Source organism: Aspergillus puulaauensis, chromosome 4 (genome assembly GCF_016861865.1).
Source record: "Aspergillus puulaauensis MK2 DNA, chromosome 4, nearly complete sequence".
Lineage (NCBI taxonomy): Eukaryota > Fungi > Ascomycota > Eurotiomycetes > Eurotiales > Aspergillaceae > Aspergillus > Aspergillus puulaauensis.
The window spans coordinates 2,779,888-2,794,087 of NC_054860.1; the positions used below are offsets into that span (position 1 = coordinate 2,779,888).

Sequence of the window (14,200 nt, forward strand, 5' to 3'; positions counted from 1 at the left end):
CGCCGTGTTTTCCCTGCCACCATGGCCTCGGCCTGCCCCTCATCCACTCAGAGCAAATCCACTGCACATCATGGGGAGTCTTTATCTGGGCGCAATGGAGATTCAGTCATTTTAGGCCCCAGCTCTGCGTTTCGGGTGATCTAGATCCCACTGTGGCCCGCAGTGATTGAGATGCATGCGTATGCGTACTACTCTTTGTTTACTCGCCCAGCCCCGACTTCGTCCCGCCTTCACTACAACACTGCGCCGACCGCACTGTCTCTTGACACTTGCTGCTTGGAACGACTTGAGAGCAAGAAAAGATTTCAGACGACCTGCCAGTTTGAAGAGGTTGATGTTGGCATCTTCCCTCGGGTGTGCTTTCTCTAGATCCTGCGATCGGGCGATCGACAGCCTCTAATGTCTCACAGCTGGGTTGGCTACTACTGCACCTTAACCCACGTCGCTCGAACCTCGTGAACCTCTCCATGGATGGTCGTTTCGATCGAAGATCCCGAATGCACAGGGCAGTCGGTACCAACCTGGTGCTGATGCTCCTTTGCGTCCTACCGTTTGTCGGCCATGCCTTTGCACAACTCCCATATACGCCTTCGAGTCTTCTATACGCTTCACAGCGCAACGGATCCTTCGCATACCTCCTACGAGCGACGGAAGGTAGGACGGAGTTCATCTCAATAGATGTGTCTGAAAAAGTCAACACGCGCGACTCGCCATATAAAGTACTGCTCGAAGGGACTCCATTCAACAACGAGGACGAAGCATCCGCGTACGTCCCAGTCATTGATCAGAATGGTGTAATAAAGGTATATGCGGGTGAATGTCGAGACCCAGAGAGCGCGCCTCTGCTGTGGACTTTCAAATCCGATCCCGGGAGCTCAACAGGTAATGGAACCTGGGATAACTTCTCCGCCCATGCGTCAGACGGGCAGGCAAGTTCTGTTGCCACCGGCCCAAACTTTCTGTCTGCTGGGTTCGCATATTCTGTTTCAAATACGACTGAAAGCTCCTTCTTTGCTTTTGCCGGAATGTGCCCAGACCAGAGTGACAGTAGCGATTCTTGGACATCTGCCGCAAACTATTCCCAAACGCTGACGGTCTTGGATCCTTGTGATGAAGACCACTGTTACGAGATATCGATTACCGGGGATAGAGCGCCTCCTATTCCGGAGGCGGGGTTCACCATTACTCCTCTTCAGGCCACAACCGCGTACGTCGATGATGAGCTCCGACAACAGCAGGATTTCCTCCTCATTGGGGGACATACACAAAAGGCGTTCATCAACATGTCTGAACTGGCTATATTCTCTGCGCCACAAAACAGCTGGAGCTTTGTCACTGTGGAATCCGAGATAGAGTGGTCGAGAACTGATCTCGCCGTCCGCGATACTGCTGTGATTGAACCTCGATCCGGCCATACCGCGGTTTTTTCACCGGACGGAAGCAAGGTGATCGTATTTGGGGGCTGGGTGGGAAACACGAGCGTGGCTGCCAAACCTCAACTGGCCGTTCTAGAGATTGGAGGGGGGTTTGTAGGAACTGGTGAATGGTCGTGGACTGTGCCATCTGTGGACGGAGGTCCTGAAGACCTTGGTGTTTACGGACATGGTGCTACAATGCTCCCGGGAGGAATTATGATGATCGCCGGCGGATACGAAATCTCACAACGATCCAAAAGAACCGGCTCTGGACCGAAAGCCAACTCGCAGATTTACCTGTATGACACTGCCTCTGGAGCATGGACTTCTTCATATGAAAATCCGTATTTCAGCCCATCTCCCGAAGCCTCCGATGGATCATCTTCATCAAGTTCAAGCTCCTCTTCCTCTCGAAAAACTGGCCTGGGAGTTGGCATAGGTCTGGGTGTCCCAGTAGCTGCCGCACTCGGAGTGCTCTTTTTCTTTTTCTGGCGACGACACGGAATGCGCCGAAGCCGCGATAATGAGATCCGCAAGCTAGCTCTGGGGGCGCAGAGAGCCCACTTTTGGGGGAGGGGAGACTCGGAGATGGCCAGTAGTGTTCGAAATCCCTCAAGCAGGGATTCGTTCAACAGCGACTATCCTTGGAGGGGGAACAACCCGCGAAGCACTGGGAAGAGACCCAATTGGAACGACAATGGCGATGCAGCTGCGGAGAGAACTGGGCTGCTAGGGGATATTCACGTACCTAAAAAGCTCAACCGACCCGTCCTAAATGCTGGTGTTTACCGGCCCCCATATGACGAGCATAGCCGAGGCGATACTGCTGGCATTATCCATTCTATCGACGAGCGCGAGGAGGATGAAGCTGATGATGCAGAAATAATCCAGGCGCGCGATACCACCAATTCACTGTCAGGGCAAGGATTTGTCACAGCTCGAAACACCCAGATTGACGATTTACGACCCCCCGGCGCTGAATCCACATCAGAGGTTGGTATGAGCAGGAGTAGAAGCTTATCACCAGATAAAGATGAGCGGAATTTATCCGGCCTTTCTGATTCCGCAGGGTCAGAAAATTCAGCGAAGCCAGCCGCGACCTTCAAAAACAGCTTACCAGCTTCGCATACCAACAAAGCCTTTTTGTTCGATAAACATGCCGTTTCATCTCATCATAGCAGAGACGCTATTCGCAGCCAGGGTAGCTCAACATCAACAAACTCGTCGTCCGAAAAGCGCTATTCATCTGAATCCTATTCAACTGCTCACTCAACGCTATCACAACGTCAAGCGGAGGGTGAATATTTGCTTTCAGACCCAGATAAACATGATTCGCCCTCATTAGGAGGTCTGTTTAGCAGTAAACCACCATCGCCAATCAAGCCGAAGGCCTCTGAGTGGATTGGGGGTATCCGGCGAGTGCTGTCTGTATCACGGAGGCGAGCACCCACTAACGAAGGTTCCGGTACTATCTCTCGGGCTTCCGGGATTGACGGTGGTGATCCTATCATTGGAGCCCACACAGTTGATTCCAAATTCCCTCGGAGATCTGTGAGCGCGTCGGCTGAGCTGTTCAGACGTAAGCAAGGTGCCAAAGACTGGGGCGTGGGTAACAGACTCTCGCAAGACATGAGCTTCCAATCCGCTCGCGCTACCCGCGATGACTTTGGACTGGATGGGCATGTAGACCTTGGCGACGAGGAGTGGGATGTTGAGGGTGCTGCTGAGGGCCGACGGGTGCAAGTAACATTTACGGTACCAAAGGAGAAGTTGCGGGTTGTGAATGCTTCAGCCGGTGATTTTGATGACCTCTCAGTGGCCTCGGTCAGCCGAAGTAACAGCTCATCATAGTCTGGCTTGTTATAACTGTGCCTGTGCTCGTCCGGTGTTTGTTTGGGACCGACACGTGGAAGAGTATATGATGGAGGCGTCTTGGACCTTTGTTTTTCTTCTTCAGCTTTGCTTTTTATTCGGATATCCCTGAGTTTCTCAGATCGGAGTGGTATTTTCGGTTTTATGTTTTCGTTCCCCTCACCTTTCACTTCTTGCAAATGTTTTATGAGGCAGTATAGGTTATTCAGAATGACTGTATGATTGAGAATGAATGATGAAATAAATGGATATCTTCCGTTTCATTTCCAGAACAGTGTGGTGTAGCTGAACCAGGCATACTAATCGGCTTTTAATACTTTTTAAAAGTTGGTTACCCAATTCAACTCTATTGACGCTATGCGAGACCGAAGGAGATACATAAAGATATATACCGAAAACGTTGAAGTACTTTTTTACCAATTCAAAGAGAAATAGACTTAAGTCATAAAATGCATAACAATTGATTTATTTTCCCGTGCGGTTGGCAAAACTTAGTTCGTCCCTGTTGTAGGGCGAGTGGGGATTGTCTTGGGCAACGGCGGAAGGAGAGACTTTGCGCTTTCACGCGCATACTGGGCCATCAAGGAGTCCATGACGACGAGTGCGGACATGGCTTCGACGATGGGTACAGCACGAGGCACAACGCAGGGGTCGTGGCGGCCCTTGGCTTCCAGGACACCATCACCTAAATCGTAGGTGGCTGTTTGCTGGGCCTGGCCGATTGTGGCAGGTGGTTTGAATGCAACGCGGAAGTAGATGGAGGCACCGTTGGAGATACCACCCTGGATACCACCGGAGTTGTTGGTCTTCGTTGTGAGGCGCTGTTGCGTCGTGCTCTCGGGGCCAAGCTGGGTCTGGACTTCGGAGGCAACAAAGGGGTCATTGTGGATTGAGCCGGGGACTTCGCAGCCGCCGAAGCCAGAGCCGATTTCGAATCCCTTTGTGGCGGGGATGCTGAGCATGGCATGTGCGAGCTCGGCCTCAAGTTTGTCGAAGCAGGGCTCGCCGAGGCCGACGGGGACGTTGCGGATCACGCAGGTTACTGTGCCGCCGATGCTATCGCTGTTGTCACGAAAGTGTTCGATGACTTTGGTCATGCGCGCGGCCGCATCTTCGCTCGGACAGCGGGTGGGGACAAAGGCGTCGACGGTCTTGCGGTCGATCTTCTCGATAAGGTCGAGAAACTCTGGGTTGGTTGATGGGGTAGGGTGCTCGGCCGTGGCGGGGAAGAGGTGCTCGTTGCCAACGGAGGAGACGAACGCGATGATTTCGACGCCGTGCGAAAGGCGCAGGTATTTTTCGGCGATGGCTCCGGCGGCGACACGGCCTAGAGTTGGGTTTCACGTTAGAATTGAAAACCAACTATCTAAGGGTGCTGCTCACCAATTGTCTCTCGGGCACTACTTCGTCCACCACCACTGCTAGCCTTGACGCCATACTTCTCGAGATAGGTGAAATCCGCATGACTGGGGCGAGGGTACATGTCCATAGTCTTGTTGCCATAGTCCTTGGGGCGCTGGTCCTCATTGCGCACAACCATGCCAATTGGAGTGCCTAAGGTGACACCAAACTCGGTTCCTGATTGAATCTCAACACGGTCTTTCTCGTTGCGCGGGGTGGTCAGGGCGCTCTGGCCGGGGCGTCGGCGGGTCATTTGGGGTTGAATATCATCCTCGGTGAGCTCCATGCCCGGGGGGCATCCATCGACAATACAACCGACGGAGCGGCAGTGGGATTCACCATAACTAGCAAGAGTGCCCCCGTTAGCTGGTAGAATCGCATGGAGGGGTCTGAAAACCTACGTGGTGACTCGGAAGTAGTCACCCCACGTTGACATGGTGGGCGGCGAATTGGGGACTTAGTCTGTGGTTTAGATAGATTTCTTGATTGGATTCGTAGTGCTGTAAATGCGGCAGTACTGTGATTGAACAGAGACCTCAGGAATTGACACAAGGCGACCAAGGAGGTATTGGAAACTGCGGTCAACTTATGATTCTTCACAAGTGACTCGAAGATGCGGGATATTTTCGGTCAATGAGTTGCAGCTTGTTTAGGTTTAGCGTCCGCGATCGGAGTCCGTCCTATCGCAGGAGTATCAGGCGGTGTATGGTAATGTTTGGTACCGTACGACGTCACCGGAAGCTTACAGTTGCGGACGCTTGGATATATCGAAAATAAGATAGCTGACAACGCGCTCGCCTCGTTTGAGCCACCAGGACCTATATCAATGCTCCTGTTCCCTCGAGCCTCATGTTTGAGAGCTTCCCAATGTAAGAGGAACTCTGGCAGCCTCTTTGTCCGGTTCAATTCCGCTTATGCCTCCGACCACTTCGCTCAACTCGCGTCTCGCCCGACCTCCGTACATCAGATCTATCAATCGCTTTCGACCGACCCTTACGTGAACCTTTCAATTGAACATTTTCTGCTGCAACATGCGCCGCCCGAATCAAGCATTCTTTTCCTATACATAAATAAGCCGTGCGTCGTAATTGGCCGGAACCAGAACCCTTGGCTTGAGACCAACCTCCGGAAGCTCCATAACGATCGCGAGAGCACTGACAACATCAATGACGATGCGGTTTTTGTACGGCGGCGTTCAGGTGGTGGTGCCGTCTTCCACGATACCGGAAATTTGAACTACAGCGTTATCTCTCCTCGAACGACCTTTACACGGGACAAACATGCGGAGATGATGGTGCGGGCATTGCACCGCGTTGGAGCGGTTAACACGAGAGTTAATGATCGTCACGATATTGTCATGTCAACGGATCAGGTGCGGAAGATCTCTGGGTCAGCATTTAAGCTGACAAGATTCCGCGCCTTGCACCACGGGACGTGTCTGCTGGATTCACCAAACATTGATATCCTTGGGTCCTTTCTCCGGTCTCCCGCGAGAGAGTATATCAAAGCAAAAGGTGTTGAGAGTGTCCGATCTCCAGTGGCTAATGTATCTTCTTCAATGAGTGATGCTCCCGCCCAATTCTCCATCCAGGCGGTTATCGCTAGTGTGATGGAGGAGTTTGCGCAGCTCTATCAGGCTAGCCCAGATGCGGTTCGCCGAGCTCAGCGAGCTCACGCCGCTGAGCCTGAACTGTACGCTGGAGAAAACTGGGTAGCTGGGGCGGTGGGTGATTACGAAGCTGATACGGTGCCTGAGATTAAGAAAGGCCTAGATGAGCTCAGGGTGAGTTTCTCGAGCAGAGCTCCGGAGAAGAACCTTGCTAATAGTCCGTGTCAGTCTTTGGAATGGAAATACACACAAACTCCGCAGTTTACGTTCTCTACATACCCAATTGAGGAAGATCCCCGTGAACGATCAGCACTCCCGCCTTCTCTTCCCTCTTCGGTGAGATTTTACTTACTGCATATCGGTACAGCAGGATCGAAAGTGCTGACAGTCACCAGACACGCGTATTCTTACGTTTCAAACATGGATCTATCATCGAAAGCTGTATATCTACCTCTGATGACCCATCGCTTGCTGCAGAGCAGGCCAGCCGTGTGCACGAAGCCCTAAATGGGCGGAACCTACATGAGTTGCGTTTATCACACTGGACAGATATCCTACTCAGCCGGTTATCCGCAGACGAAGAACCGGATAAGGTACGTGAACTTGCGAGTTTCATTGCCAGCCAATTCGGCTGTTCATAGACCACGATTGTAAAATAGAGACGAATGTAAAATTTTATATGAGGCTGAGCGTCAATGGGTTTAAGGCGCTCCGTGATTTAACAACTTTCTCAAACGGCGGTACAGCCAAAGAGCCTGGAACGTGGAATAAGATCGATGTGCACCACAGAACGACATTATTCCACAGGCCCGCCCCCAAAGGCCCAAATCTAGAACTAAAACCAGGCGAAGGAAAGAGCTTGAATATGCCAGAATCTGTGCAGGAGTGTAAGGTAAGCTTTCTTTCATGTAAGTATTCCAGTCACGAACGAATAGACCATAGCTGACAGTTATTGGTGTCTTCTGATTGAGAGACATAATTGGTTCAGCGCCAGGGAAATACCTTCTCAAGTGAATACCAACTAGGTATCTCATAGCCTGCCACTCTGGGTGGTTTACACATCACACTTAGGGCTATCTTAAAACTTCGCTGGGTTTAGACTATTCTCTGCTCTTTCAGCGAGAAACGATGCCCAACAAAATAATCCGGCAGTCCCTGCGGAGAAATGGCCTCCAACTTCCGTCTGTTCTGGATTTCTGCTTCCTGTTTTGATGCTATTCAAGAATAGGTGGAATCGATTTTTCCACCTATTAGAACGTGCATTGTGAAGTTGCATTTTTGGACCTGGGCCCATGTCCAATATTATTTTTGGATAAAGGACAGATTAGCCGCTCCAGCATCACAATGCTCAATTGCCTATTATTATTTATTTATCCCTCGGGTATATCACCGATAAACGTTTGTTTCCCCGTCGGCCTTTGGCCCGAATCCCGATTTATGGAGCTATACATATATGATGGCGACTGAGGGGCAGTCCGGTTCTGCATGCCACGTCGTTTCCTACAGTTTTTCTATAACTGGCTCTTATAATGTCTGCTCATGCCAACGGGAAAACCCCAACGCAACGTTTCAGTCAGTCGTCTTTCCGTACCCGTGGTGACCTTCAAGATGCCTGCAAGGCGCTCCTTGACCCTCTGGTACCCCGCTTCACTCCTCGGGGTAGTCGCGTAAAGATTGGGTCCTCGACTACTCGGTTTGATGAAGGCGGTGCACAGATTGAGGGCTTTGCGCGCCCATTATGGGGTTTAGCTGCTTTGCTTGGCGGTAATTGCGACTATGCGGCTGCCTCCCGTTGGCGCGACGGCTTCATAGAGGGAACAGATCCAGAAAGCCCAGAATACTGGGGAAATATTGAAGATATGGACCAGAGGATGGTGGAAATGTGCCCTATTGGCTTTACCCTGGCGGTTGCGCCGCACGTTTTCTGGGATCCATTGACCACCAAACAGAAGGAGAATGTCGCAAAGTGGCTTGCAAGTATCAATGAACGTGAAATGCCAAATACAAATTGGTATGTCTTTTTTCTTCTGAGATGGATCGGGGGTTAGCAACGCTCACACAAGCTGCTTGTTTAGGCTGTGGTTCCGAGTCTTTGCGAATCTGGGCCTGCGACGGAACGGAGCACCATATTCTCTTCCACGCATCGAGGCTGATATGGATCACTTGGACACCTTCCACGTGGGTGGAGGTTGGAGCAACGATGGGCCCAAGAGCCATCACCAGATGGACTATTACTCGGGCTCGTTCGCGATCCAGTTCTTGCAGCTGCTCTATTCCAAGCTGGCTGGAGACTTCGACCAACCCCGAGCAGAACGATACCGAGAACGCGCTAAAGAGTTTGCACTGGATTTTGTGTATTACTTCGACCCTGATGGGCGATCAATTCCTTTTGGACGATCCATGACATACCGCTTTGCGATGGTTGGATTCTGGGGTGCCCTAGCTTTTGCGGATGTCACTCCCCCTGCGCCACTCAGTTGGGGTGCTGTGAAAGGTCTTTTACTTCGGCATTTCCGTTGGTGGGCCACACAAGAGGATATGTTCAATAGTGATGGGACGTTGAACCTAGGGTACTCTTACGCTAATATGTTCCTAACCGAGAACTACAACTCCCCAGGCTCGCCGTACTGGTGTTGCCTGTCGTTTGTCCCACTTGTCCTACCCCATTCGCATCCCTTTTGGGCCGCTGAAGAGGAGGAATATCCGACGTCGCTTTCAGCGGTAGCGGTTCTCAAGTACCCAAAACATATCATTGTTCACCAAGGTGGACACACTTTTCTTCTCTCATCAGGGCAGGCTTGCCATTATCCGGTTAGAGCGATCCAGGCTAAGTACGGCAAGTTTGCATACAGTGCCTCTTTTGGATACTCCGTACCAACTGGCGGCTACCAGCTGGAACAACATGCCCCTGATAGTATGCTGGCACTTTCCGATGATGGTGGTGATATCTGGCAAACACGGCGGGTTGTGGAAAACGCACGTATCGAATACCGAGAGAAAGTGCCGGTTCTGATCTCAGACTGGAGGCCATGGTCCGACGTCGAAGTTGAGACATTCCTGATACCACCTGTCGAGGGAAGCCAGAACTGGCATATCCGTGCTCACCGTATTCGTACGGGTCGGAACCTCCAGACATCAGAAGGAGCGTTCGCGATCTACGGGTGCCAGAGTAACAATGGCCGCATTCTGAAGCCTTTCGCTGACTCTTCAAATTCGTCGTCTGAGGGAACTTCAGCAGAGGCCCAAAATGCACTTACCGTTTCCTCAGCTGGCGCTGTAGGTATTGTGGAGTTGCAATCAACGACAGATCGTGCAGGAAGAATCGTCCTGGCAGACCCAAACTCCAATCTTCTTCACGGCCGCACTCTACTGCCGTCTCTGGGCGCTGACCTGAAGCCAGACACGCACGCCTGGTTCGTGAGCGCAGTATTTGCTTTGCCAGCACATGGAAATGGCGAGAATTGGAAAGATATTTGGACTGATAAATGGAATAAGCGGCCGGTTATCCCAGGATGGTTGAAGGAACTGGTGAAAGGTTGAAGTTTATTGAGCGTATTTGTGAGCTGGGATTGAAATTGCGCTTTTAGGATAGAGGGAGGAAACCTCTCGTAGCCATAATGACCTCCACTATAATAGTAAATCTTCCGCCTCCGTCGTCTCTTTCTCCGCAACTGCTTCGTCCCACATCCCAGGAGAATCCGATTCATGCCTACCAAGCTGGGTGCATCGGTTCCCGCAATTCCTCTCCAGGAAGGCGAGGAGAACGTCGAGTCGAGCATATGATCGTTCAGGTAAGCCAAGGACTCAAGCAGTGGCAGATCAATCCACTAACATAAGCCATCTGCATATCTCTAGGTACTCAGAGCTATACTAGCGAAGATCGAAACACGCGTGTGTGTTTCAATGCCAACAGATCGTCCGGATTGACTAGATTCGACGTCTAGGCATGACCATCAACACCGCCACAACCGGGTTGTTCCTTTTTTTCCATGACATGTGGAACGTTGCCAGACACCCTGTAGGTTGGCGACCACGGCTATTGAAATATTTGCCCTTGGACTTGGCCCTCTGGATGGCGGCTTTTGAGTCGAGCCAGTCTCAACCTGGGTCCATTCACAGAACTGGGTGTTTTTAATATGGCCCTCTTAGTGGTGGAGGTGAAAACCAACCATTGTTGGGGCTTGTCCTCGCATTTATTTGAAGAGCTCCTGCATGGTCCAACCCTTACATCTACAAGTCTCCACAGGCATGTTATGATGGAGATAGGCTTTTGGTCTTGGATTCGCTTTCCACTCAGATTGGGGTCTCATCCACGGTTTAACTGATGGTCTTTCTCCCATGCCAATCTTTGCCGAGTCAAGTTCAAGCCAGGCTAAATCCAGAAATCTACACCAATTATCTTTTACCGGGAGATTTTCTCACGGCTGGCCCAGCTTCCCCGCAAAGTATGTCTGCTTTTGACTTTAGCCTTTCCCAATCTCTCCACCCAAGCCCTGCAATTCCAGACTCCTGTTGCTATCAAACCAGCAACCCCCATCTCAGCCGGGATCCTCGCACTGGTCCTCGTGATGATTTGACTCCTCATCCCAGCTTCTGTGGAGTCTACCCCCATTTCCCTCGCTGGCTATTTGCTCTCGTCACGGCATGACCTCCTTGTGTCGACACCTCACAGACCCTGCCACACGGTCAGCGCTCACCATGCCTAGGGGCGAATTGATGCGCCACCCCCCTTCCGTCGCCAGATCACTGGCTTGTTCAAGTTGGCTAAATGCCAAGTTTGACTGAACATGGCCACAGTCGTGTCGTTGTACATGGGATTCGTGGAATCCAGTTTTTGCGTCTTCTCTCGCGTTTATCCGCCGGCAATCTCTCATGATGTTCTCTGAATCAAATACCGATATTGCGACCGTACTGGTATAGCTGGTCTGTCGGTTATCCAGCGTGGTTCTCGTCAAGTTCTATAACTACCTGGGCCGACCTCCCGTCGACTTGTTTCTGAAACAGGGTCTAATATTTATTTGAACCACGTTCTTTGACCGTTCGAAGGTAGACAACCACTGCTGAGAATCTGCCACCACACGCTCACTGGGGGTTGACAGTCGATACAAACAGATTGTGCCTTCCTTGGCCACACAACGCCACTCATTCCGCTGGCTCAACGTCTATCTATAGCGTGTTGAAGAACGTTTTCAATCAGCAGGCATGTCGTTTCTTCTCAAGAAACTCGTCCATAATGAGGCGATGAAAACCGACCCCCACGAGATTTACGGATGGCGGGTATACGCGTTAGCTTGTTCGGTGAGCTATATCACCCAGGGTCTCTAGCTACCCACCATACTTACCCATCGCGCAGGCATGTTTTGGAGGCATGTTGTTCGGTATGGAGACTGGTATCATCGGCGGTGTCCTGACCATGAAACCCTTTCAAGAGTAAGCATTCATGATTCTTTCCCCCCCCCTTTCTAGTCCTGATGCCTTTGAACAGCAAATACGGGCTGGATCCCGATAATGCAGAAGCAGAGGCGAACCTCTCCGCGAATATCGTGTCTACACTACAAGCAGGATGTTTCTTTGGTGCCTTGGCAGCATCCTGGGTAGCTGATAAATACGGGAGAAAGTTAGGCCTAATCGCTGCATCTTTCGTCGCCATACTCGGGGTGATCATGCAAGTTGCAGCGAGTGGTCACCTGGAAGCTATGTATATCGGGCGGTATGTTTCCCTGATTCCATAAGCAGGTGGTCGCCAAACTAACGGCTATTATAGCCTGCTCTGTGGGATTGGTGTTGGCTTCGCGTCCATGGTCAACCCTCTTTACGTCTCCGAGAACGCCCCACGAGCCATCCGCGGTGGCCTCACAGGTCTATATCAGCTCTTCATTACCATGGGAATTATGCTTGCCTTTTGGATCAACTACGGCTCCCTTCTCCACATCAACGGTACAGCCCAATACCTTGTCCCACTAGCTATGCAAGCCCTTCCCGCAATTCTTCTTCTCATCGGGATGCTCCTCTGCAACGAGTCTCCACGGTGGCTCGCCAAACAAGACCGCTGGGAAGAGGCGCGCGCAACCCTCTCCAGTGTCCGCAACCTTCCAGCGAACCACCCTTACGTCGAGAACGAATTCCAAGACATCGTCCGTCAACTAGAGTTCGAACGTCAGCTCATCGGTGGCTCTGGATTTGTTGATCTCCTAAAGGAAATGTGGCTGATCGCCGGTAACCGCAAACGAGCCATCATTAGCATCTGGTTGATGATAATGCAGCAGCTCACTGGAACCAATGCCATAAATTACTATGCGCCGCAAATATTTGACAATCTTGGCATTAAAGGCTCAGCTAATGGTCTTTTTGCTACTGGTGTATACGGTATAGTAAAAGTTTTGGGTTGTGCATGTTTTCTAGTCTTTGTTGCTGACTCACTGGGTCGTCGCCGTTCTCTTCTCTGGACATCAATCGCCCAGGGTCTCACAATGCTCTACATCGGCCTATACGTCCGAATTGCACCTCCGGTCGAAGGAGAGCCCGTCATTCCCGCGGGTTATGTGGCCCTCGTCTGCATTTTCCTGTTTGCTGCCGCTTTTCAGTTCGGATGGGGCCCCGTATGTTGGATTTATGTTTCTGAGATACCTACGACACGCCTACGTAGTTTGAACGTTTCGTTTGCTGCTGCCACACAATGGCTATTCAACTTTGTTGTTGCGCGCGCAGTCCCAAACATGCTGACTACTGTTGGCGCAAATGGTTATGGGTACGTTGATTTATTATTTCCATTTCCCTTCACCTCATCTAACCTCAAGACTAACGGATTGCGAATTTAGGACATATATCATTTTCGCATGTTTCTGTTTTTCCATGTTTGTTTTCGTCTGGTTCTTCATCCCAGAAACCAAGGGTTCGTTACTCATCCCCCTCCTCATCATTCTCCTCAGTCCCATCTCCCTGGTATTGAGCCGTTCGTAAAACCAGCTAACTCAAGCACAATAGGTCTATCGCTTGAGAAGATGGACGAGCTCTTTGGTATCGCGCAACCGGAACCGAAGGAGAACCCCGATGACAATGCCGTCAAAAAGCCGGAGGAAGTTCATATTGAAAGGGCAGTTTAAATTTTTCGAGTCTGTTTTCGCGAGTCTGTAGGTTATTTCTATTCCTAGGCTTTGCATTATACTATTGCAGGTGGAAGGTTATTTTTATAGTAAGGGAAGGGAGGGCTATTCTGGCCGGAAGCTAAACCATATTAGGGCTAGTGCTGACCATGTCTTGTTATTTAAACATCGTGCTCCGTACTATACACTCTAAGAAAACCCGGTTTCTTATTACAAGATTTAGATATGATTCCCTTCGTCTTTGAGTTTCTTCTTCCATCCCATATACCACACTAGGTGTCACCCAAGCAACCTTGGCTCTGGAACCGAACTGGAAGAGGCTCGATGACAAAGTAATAGGCTAAGGCTCCCTCGTCTCGATACGAGGTGATTTACTTGGTCCTCAACAGAAGGGTCAGCATGACAAAGGACATCCTGCTGAGGAAATCTCATAACCCTGCAACCCAATCTGCAATAAAACGCTTAGCTCTACAAGACAGCGGGTACGTAGGATTGTATAATCTCTTTGCTATTGCTATTGCTATTGATTCATGGTCTTCGTCAAGTCGTAAGGAAGTTATGCGCCCTAGTTGTCTTTCCCAGTCCCGCCAGTGTCTGTACATGTAGATACTGCAATTGCATGTAGGTATATGCATAGAAGAATCCACCGACCAAACTAACTGAAAGTCAAAAAGGAAACAAAGAAACAAGTAAACAGTGTACACTATGTTGGAAACCCAATCCTACCTTTACCCTAACCGAACCCGGTGAATGAACAATAAAAGGGAATACAAGAACTGCAGTGGAGTGTGGATCGCTTA

At 50.6% G+C, this 14,200-nt stretch overlaps 5 protein-coding genes across 5 annotated transcripts; 4 read left to right on the forward strand and 1 right to left on the reverse strand.

The window, feature by feature from the left end:
• Positions 1-467: 467 nt before the first annotated feature.
• Positions 468-3,266, forward strand: APUU_41111S (uncharacterized protein; the record flags this gene model as incomplete). Its single annotated transcript, XM_041704257.1, has 1 exon — positions 468-3,266. One exon carries the CDS (start codon positions 468-470, stop codon positions 3,264-3,266), a length of 2,799 nt encoding a protein of 932 aa, XP_041556861.1.
• A 512-nt stretch (positions 3,267-3,778) lies between these two features.
• On the reverse strand, positions 3,779-5,124 carry ARO2 (bifunctional chorismate synthase/riboflavin reductase [NAD(P)H] ARO2; the record flags this gene model as incomplete). Its single annotated transcript, XM_041704258.1, has 3 exons — positions 3,779-4,614; positions 4,671-5,032; positions 5,090-5,124. The coding sequence occupies 3 exons, from the start codon at positions 5,122-5,124 to the stop codon at positions 3,779-3,781; spliced, it is 1,233 nt and encodes a 410-aa protein (XP_041556862.1).
• Positions 5,125-5,514: 390 nt separating this feature from the next.
• On the forward strand, positions 5,515-6,938 carry AIM22 (putative lipoate--protein ligase; the record flags this gene model as incomplete). The annotated part of the gene is made up of 3 exons (XM_041704259.1): positions 5,515-6,471; positions 6,526-6,633; positions 6,693-6,938. The coding sequence occupies 3 exons, from the start codon at positions 5,515-5,517 to the stop codon at positions 6,936-6,938; spliced, it is 1,311 nt and encodes a 436-aa protein (XP_041556863.1).
• Positions 6,939-7,826: 888 nt separating this feature from the next.
• APUU_41114S (glycoside hydrolase family 154 protein) lies at positions 7,827-9,837 on the forward strand (the record flags this gene model as incomplete). The annotated part of the gene is made up of 2 exons (XM_041704260.1): positions 7,827-8,308; positions 8,373-9,837. 2 exons carry the CDS (start codon positions 7,827-7,829, stop codon positions 9,835-9,837), a joined length of 1,947 nt encoding a protein of 648 aa, XP_041556864.1.
• Positions 9,838-11,499: 1,662 nt separating this feature from the next.
• APUU_41115S (sugar porter family MFS transporter) lies at positions 11,500-13,400 on the forward strand (the record flags this gene model as incomplete). Its single annotated transcript, XM_041704261.1, has 6 exons — positions 11,500-11,595; positions 11,651-11,727; positions 11,783-12,007; positions 12,062-13,045; positions 13,116-13,189; positions 13,282-13,400. 6 exons carry the CDS (start codon positions 11,500-11,502, stop codon positions 13,398-13,400), a joined length of 1,575 nt encoding a protein of 524 aa, XP_041556865.1.
• Between the last annotated feature and the right edge of the window lie 800 nt (positions 13,401-14,200).